At 38.6% G+C, this 6,843-nt stretch overlaps 1 protein-coding gene across 1 annotated transcript; it reads left to right on the plus strand.

Moving 5' to 3' along the window:
• Nucleotides 1-3,917: 3,917 nt before the first annotated feature.
• Nucleotides 3,918-5,028, plus strand: LOC143849336 (uncharacterized). Its single transcript, XM_077358330.1, has 2 exons — nucleotides 3,918-4,050; nucleotides 4,152-5,028. The coding sequence occupies exons 1-2, from the start codon at nucleotides 3,954-3,956 to the stop codon at nucleotides 4,673-4,675; spliced, it is 621 nt and encodes a 206-aa protein (XP_077214445.1). The 5' UTR covers nucleotides 3,918-3,953; the 3' UTR covers nucleotides 4,676-5,028.
• Nucleotides 5,029-6,843: the final 1,815 nt, after the last annotated feature.

Raw genomic sequence — 6,843 nt, forward strand, 5'->3', positions numbered from 1 at the left:
TACGCTACTTTTTATTTGTTTTATTCTAACCTCACTTTTTCTATCGTTTTATTCAAAGCTTTCACGAGCTTTTTGTTGACCAAAATAATACTCTATACAACTGGCCTAAGGTTGGCTTGACTTGCAGAGACTCGACTCGGCTGGGCTTTCTTGATTTTCTATTTTTTTACAATTTTATTAGATTAATGTATATAATTTTAGAGATTTTTTATGATGCGCGGGCATGAAGAAGAGCCCACTACTGAGGATGATCCAAACCACATTCGTTTGATGGGCCACAACATAAGGCTGTACCCCTAAATCATCTCCACAGGAGGATCCTAATGCTTTGATCTATAGAGGTTTCTATAATGAGCCGTCCCTCTTCAGAACGGACGGTGAGGATCATCTTATGTAGATCATTTACGGGGTACAACCTACTTATGTTGTGGCCTATCAAATGAACTGTTCGGATCTTCCTAAGAAGTGGGCCACACTCTTTGAAAAATACTCGAATTCACGCCCACACATCATATAAAATCTCTAATTTTTATCTCTAAGGCCTTTGCCGTGAATATGACATGCATCAAAATCCACTCCCATTGCACTGAGAATTTATATGGTGCCCGACCGTCAAAACAGTACCCCCCTTGATATTTAATCCAACAGCTGCCCGCTTTTTAAAGGCTGTTGTTGGATCAAATATCAAGGGTGGTACTTTTGAAGTACCATCTTCACGTGACTTGACGGTAGGGCATCATATAATTTCACCATTGCCCTATTTCTATAAAAAAACCATTGCCCTATTTCTATAAAAAAAAATCAGCTATTTGGAAGTTGTACAAACTATGGGAACTGATATCAGCACAAACATGTTTTAATAATTGCACGAACTCAGTGTCTTTTCTTTTTAAATTAGCTTGTCAGAGCCTTCTGTCAATCTTAATGACCTTTGACAGCTCTTTCTACAGTAAAAGACTCTGAGTTAGTACAATTATTAAAACATGTCGTGCTAATATAATTTCCTTCAATAATTCATTAAAAAAGTATTAATAAACGAAAGAACGGTATTGTTGACAGGGGGTGCATATATCAATTTCCTTTAAAAGGAAGTGGAAATATCAAATATCATTTAAAAACACGGCTCCCTTGAGTCTCGCTCGACTAAAAGGCTGGGGGATTATCAAAAGCTTTTCTAGTTTTCAGGTCGATGATTTTTTCACCCCTTATGTACGATAATGCGCCCCACTTGTAACGTGATTTGACGTCAAAAAGCGTTCAAGTCTGCCCCCAATTCACGTTACACTTGGGGCGCATTATCCTAAAGGGGCGAACAAAGCACCTCCCTTTCTTTTTCTTTAACTTTGGGCCTTTTTTCTGGGACCCTTTGATGTGATATGAATAATCGAGACCGTTCGTCTCTTCCGAGTTTGCCCGTCTTAGCCACTCAAAACATGTGGCTATTACGCCGTCAAACCTCGAAGCGAATAAATCTTGGCTGTTGTATCGCCACGTCATCGCGTAGATCGGCCAGTTAGGCTGCTTTGGTTCAAGATAACATGGTGGGACCCGTTTTGCACATCCGATCACATTTTCTCCAATAATATCATCCCACGTGTTAATAAAAATCCTCTCTAGGTTCATCGTTTGGCGAGTGGAAAAGCTATCTAACGAAATTAGAAGTGTACGTTATCGAATGTAGAAAATAAAACTCTTCGGTCTTTCACTCCCCTTTCTTTCCCGAGCCACCCCCTGTAGCGGATTATTAACACTTTTTACAATGGAAGAGGTGCCCGGGGAAGACAAGGGGTCGAATAAATCATTCCCTATCTTTTACTAGAAAGAAAAAATGTCGGGTGACTGGGTGAGTGACTGACTGGAGGAATTACAGGGCAGAAGTACAAGTAGTCGCTGTTGGATGGGTTGTTACGTTCAAAACTCAAGACAAGGATTAACAATCAAAAGATGGATTAATGGTCCACTTCGAGGGGGAACCTGCAAATAACTTTTTTCTCATTATTCTCTAAAATGTCTAGTTACAAGCTTTTTAAAGAATAAGAAAATAACATATGATCAGGACTCTTAGGAAACCCATCTAACATGGATTCCTAACCAAACACAGATAAGACTCACTTCCAACATGGACTCTAACTCAAACACATCTAACCAACTAACACTTATCCCTAGACTCTTGACTAACCTGCTGATACTTATCTCCTACGACACCTAACTCACTCAAACTAACCAACATCCCAAATAAGCCATCTTGTTAAAAGATAATATAAGTTAAAAAATAAGATACGTATCATGGATGAATCCAAGGATTAGGACGTTAAACGGAAAGGAATTGGGCTGAGCTACTATATCCGAATCTTATCCATTGGATCCATATTGTAAGGTTCAATACTATTTTAGATCTTGGCTCACTTAGCCACAAATCCAATAGAGAGTCCAAGATCCTAATGAGGCGTCCGTGTATGAAAATACCCTTCGTATTTGTTTTTTTTCATTTGGATCTCTAGTCATGAGTAGGGTTGCAACTAGGGTCAATTTTTCCATAACCTTAACCTACCTGAGAAATTATCTCGATCGGGACGGGTTTTTAATGTTTAGCTTACTATAGTGATTAATTTTAGAGATTATAGAGTACAAACAAATCTCCACATTAAAAATCAATAAATTTAAGTTATCAAGTGCATATATTTCAGGAAACTACTTTTTCAAATCACAAATATGTTCGCCTGAGTGAAATAATTATATCAATATATTTGAAAATAATCTTGCATGTTATTTATAAGAGATATTTAAGAATTGCTCATTTTATACCAGCTATGTAGGACGGAGAATATTTGGGGCATGACCTACCTATAGGGACCAACAAACAAATGGTTTAAATCATCCACACTGTGGGGTCATGAATATTAAATTTTTGTGGGCCATAGTTAGGCAATAATTTTTCTTAGGGCATGTTTGGTTACCAGGAATTTGTTTTCATGATAAATCGGTAGTCTCCAAGTGGAGATGAGGGTGAAGTTGCTAAAAATTAGAAAATGAAATCCGGGAATGGGCGTCTCCTGTGATGAGATACGGCTATAAATTGGGAGCATCTCATCGCTGGAGACCCTGATTCCTGCATTTCATTTCTTGATTTTTAGCAACTTCACCCTCGTCTCCACTTGGAGACTACCAATTTATCATGAAAACAAATTCCCGATGGCCAGACATGACATTAATGTATGATCGTCCACATGTAATTTTGTATGTAAGATGGGATATTTTAGTAATTTCACTTCAGAAGGAACCCATTACTTATAATTCTTTGGACTTTGGAGGTTAATTATATTGTGTTGATGGACATATTGTACTTACAGAGGTCCTAATTACTAATCAATTAATGATTCTTTTAGTAAAAATGAGTTTGTATGAATTTAGATTCGCAGAAAGCTGACAACATAAGAGCTGTAGTTGAAACCTACAAACTAGAGCTAGAGGACCCTGTCAAGTCCTAGTCTAGCTTAGAAACTTGAGCTAGAGATTATTTGTTACATTTAACAATAAATATGCACTGTAATTAGATCAACCAGTAGAAAGGCAGACATTCCATAGCTTAGAACGTCCTCAAATGTAACACTCACTCTAACACACATGAATTTGTTATACCAAACTTTAATTCCCATATAATTAGAGGATAATTGTTAGGTTTCAATAACTGCCCCAATATGCATGAATCACCCAAGGGCTTGATTAAGATTGAATGAAACTTCTCTCCTAACCTCAACAGCTTGATGATCATAGAGAATGTAGTGACAAGCCCTTGACTATGTATAGGTGGGGATGGAAAAGAGTAGCCAGACTAACTAATCGCACCCAAAATTTACCTTGTAATTTGGTCGACATTGCTTGGACAAATTACTTGATCAAAAACTCAGTTGTAGATAAAAGGGAGTCAACTGGGAGTCAATTGAGAAACATCAATGTTTGACGTGGTCTTCCATAGTGACGAATCGTCTTCCACAGCCGAAGCTTGGGTTTATCTCACCATACGAGAGGTTGTATGGTTCCACACCCACTGTAAGTCATTTCAGAGTTTTTGGTTTTGTTTGTTATATGTTTGTGCCTGATCATCTGCGCAGCAAATTTGATAAAAAGGCACTTCGGTGTGTCTTTACTAGGTACGACTCTGAAAGGAAGGGTTAACCCAGAAATTGGACGCGTGTACGTTTCAATAAACGTAGTGTTTGAGGAAGCTTCATCATGGTGGTCATATGACCGAGTTATTCTTCCAGATAGTCCAGAGCTAGAGACTAGTCTGCAAGAGAAGTTAAACACGGATGTTCCAAGTGGAGATGGTGTCAAATCAACGATACCTCAGGAGGAGGTGGTGCTTAGACTAGAGAGCTCTAAAAGCCCAAAGCAACGAAGTCCATGGAAAACTAATGTTCATGAGACAAAAACAAATGAAGAAATGAGACCCTCTCAGCTAGAGGAATCTGATGTTGAAGTAATTAAGCCTAGAAGATCATTGCGAATACGGAAGCCAAATCCGAAGTTTGCAGATGCGGTATATGCAGAAATATCAGGTGGTGAAGTTGGTATTGCGGAACCGACGACCTTGAAGAAGTTTGCAAAGGAACTTGGCGTGACTTGTAGAGAGTCAGCGCTGAAAGGGAGTGTTGAGAGTCATCGCCGACTCTAACACGTGCCGGAGGGGACGGGCACGGTGCGGGGCCACATAGATGAATCTTAGTCTAACTAGGAGTATGAGTTAGTTTGTTTTGGTTTTGAGAAGGGTAAAAATAAAAGCCGTTGTTAATTTGTTGAGTATTTCAGTTTGATGTGGAATAGGACACTTAATAGAGTACGAGTCATATTAGGATTGTTGTTGATTTGTCCTAGTGTCCAAAGGAGAGTAGGGCACGTGAAGTTACATTAGGGCTGTTTTGTTGTAAATCTAAAGGTCTAGATACATTTGGACTTTGGTATTGGTTGGTTATGTATATATAGAGAGAGTGGTAGTGGTGTTCGATGCATACAGATTGCATAGAGTTAAAAAAGAAAAAAAAATGTAACAGTACGTGCTTGCTTGGTGTACCATTTGAGTTCTTGGAATAATATATTGTTTAGAAATCTCTCTCTCTCTCTCCTTCCTTTGTGGCTTGTCTTTTTGCTCTCTCTCTCTCCTTCCTTTGTGGCTTGTCTTTTTGTGGGTATTGCTTCTTGCTTTATTCTTTATGTGACCAAGTGTATCAAAGCTTGGTTCTTTGATCTCTTGTTTTCTACAAATTTTTCATTAACTTATGAGAACCAAAAGAGTTTCGATTTACTTGATAGATCAAACTTCACATTTGGGCAAAATCTCGGCCAAGGTAAAACGAAGTTGACTAAGACAAGTAGACAATTGGCTCTTTTAAACAGTGGCAAAATAGAAGCTCTTATCCTGTCTAATGCAACCCTTCCGGGCAGGAGTTGTTGAGTTAGAAACTTGGATCATCTAAAAGATTAGAGATATAGGAGTTTTCCTAACATGTATTTTTTGATTTGAAAACCCAAGAGAGCATTTGGAAGACTAGAGGGGAAGCTTTTGTGAAGCTGGATCCTTATCTTTTGTAGACAACCCTAGACCACATGTGAGACTAGAAAATGATGAATTTTCCCCTCACAGAGACCCACTATCCTTGGATAGTAATTACCAAATTCATGTTTCAAAATGTGATGCATGTAGGGACCAGCATTAAGATTAATTATTGAACAACCATATGTCATTCATGATGGTCTAAAGGAAAAAAGGAAGAAGCCAATTGGGCAATTGGTAATGGGCTGAAGGATATGCATAGAAGATATGTTGATGTTTCTTGCATTGTCAAAGATTCTCATGGAAGTTCATGGTAGGGAAAAACTGTGGGTTTTTGAGTCATGTCATATATTTGTCGTGCTCTCTGGCATGGCATGTCAGATAACACGATGCGCTCTGCCACTTGGCATCAGACGATTGGAGATGTGTCAGAGGGAAAATGAATTCTAGTGTTTGGTTCATGGTCGACGCGATTGTGATGGTCGTGGATATACAAGACAAGTCATGCCATCCGCCATGTAACATTGATGTCTTTGTCTTGAAATGAACTCGGCATCAAAATGCCACTTGTTACCAATGGGTACTTGCCAAGTGACATAATTGAGTTGAGAAATATGAGTGGGAGAGAGAGAGGGAAGGTGTCACTATCAAAATGGCTTGTGAAGTACTGGGAAGAAGTTAGATTATTTTGAACCCGTAGGGGTTTCGCATGTCGGCTGGCATCGTGGGTTTGCTCCACATAGAGGAGAGTTCGAATCCCCCTAGGCGGCTTACCCGATGCACGTGGTTTACGAGTGATTGCGTGCTTCAGTAGCTATTAGTCCTGCCCTAAATGGCATGGGGATACCCTATGTCATCAAAAAAGAAAAAGAAGTTAGAGTATTAGCTATAGACTGCATTTTTTGTGATGGTGGTTTCTTTCATATCTTGTCATGGTTGACAGAGACTATGTTACTCTGAATAAGTTTCTCTCTCTCTTAGTCTTTTTCATTTTCTTTTAAAATTTATGAGTTCTAAATATCTTATCTTCTTCAATTTTTGCTTCTTATCTCCTTTGAAGTATTTCCCTTTCGATTGGTAGCTCTGTTGGGGATAATGTGATTTGTGCAATGAGGCTGACAGGTGAATATCATTTTTTTTCATTAGAAATAGAGATTCTCTGATACCTAGACTCTTTTCTTTTGATAATGGCACTGAGCAGATTATTAACCGCTTTCCTTCAAAGCAAATGACAAAAGTGTAAAGAATTGTGTGCACTATTGCAAAAAAGGAGTGCCGATATTAATTCCCTT

Source organism: Tasmannia lanceolata, unplaced genomic scaffold, assembly GCF_043159265.1.
Source record: "Tasmannia lanceolata isolate RefF3 unplaced genomic scaffold, GAP_Taslan_0.1 ptg000018l, whole genome shotgun sequence".
Taxonomy (NCBI): domain Eukaryota; kingdom Viridiplantae; phylum Streptophyta; class Magnoliopsida; order Canellales; family Winteraceae; genus Tasmannia; species Tasmannia lanceolata.

Coding starts and splice junctions, on each gene's coding strand:
- LOC143849336 (XM_077358330.1), top strand. CDS start 3,954: ATGTTTGACGTGGTCTTCCATAGTGACGAATCGTCTTCCACAGCCGAA. Junction 4,051..4,151: donor TGTATGGTTCCACACCCACT/GTAAGTCATTTC, acceptor TGTCTTTACTAG/GTACGACTCTGAAAGGAAGG.